This window comes from Merops nubicus, unplaced genomic scaffold (genome assembly GCF_000691845.1).
Source record: "Merops nubicus isolate BGI_N331 unplaced genomic scaffold, ASM69184v1 scaffold26145, whole genome shotgun sequence".
NCBI lineage: Eukaryota > Metazoa > Chordata > Aves > Coraciiformes > Meropidae > Merops > Merops nubicus.
In genome coordinates this window covers 1-580 of record NW_008611987.1, presented here as the reverse complement: position 1 = coordinate 580, position 580 = coordinate 1, and the positions used below count along the sequence as shown (strand labels likewise).

The 580-nt window shown below is 62.6% G+C and overlaps 1 protein-coding gene across 1 annotated transcript in view; it reads right to left on the bottom strand.

The window, feature by feature from the left end:
- The window catches only part of LOC103774034 (potassium voltage-gated channel subfamily C member 1-like), a gene marked incomplete at both ends in the record, with an annotated part of 844 nt that extends 312 nt beyond the window's left edge, over positions 1-532 (bottom strand). The window contains 2 exon segments of the mRNA XM_008941417.1: positions 1-313; positions 315-532. Of these exon segments, the coding sequence (XP_008939665.1) occupies positions 1-313; positions 315-532 (531 nt within the window).
- Positions 533-580: the final 48 nt, after the last annotated feature.

Here is a 580-nt window from a genome sequence, read left to right as displayed (position 1 = left end):
CTCGGCGTAGTAGATCATGGTGGCGAAGATGAGGACGCCCAAGGCGAGGAAGATGACGAGGAGGAGGAACTCGTTGGTGCTGGCCCGCAGGGTGTGGCCCAGCACCCTCAGCCCCACGAAGTGCCGGGTGAGTTTGAAGATGCGCAGGATGCGGACGAAACGAACCACCCTGAGGAAACCCAGGACGTCCTTGGCCGCCTTGGAGGAGAGGCCCCTGAGCCCCACCTCCAGGTAGAAGGGCAGGATGGCCACGAAGTCGATGATGTTGAGGCTGCTCTTGACGAAGTCCCGCTTGTCGGGGCAGAAGCTGACCGGTGAACCACACCACGCACGTGCCCTCCACGTAGGTGAGGAAGGGCTCGGTCTCCACCTCCACGGCCACCCGAGGGGGGGTCCCCTCCTCCCCGGTGCTGTTGGGACCCCCCGGGGAGGGTTCGGTTTTGTTGATGACTCGGTTGAAGGCTTCGTGGGTCTCCAGGCAGAAGGTGGTGATGGAGATGAGGATGAAGAAGAGGGAGGCGAAGGCTACGTACTGTGGGGGGGGAGAGGGGGAGGAGAGAAAAGAGGGGGGTGAAAGAAA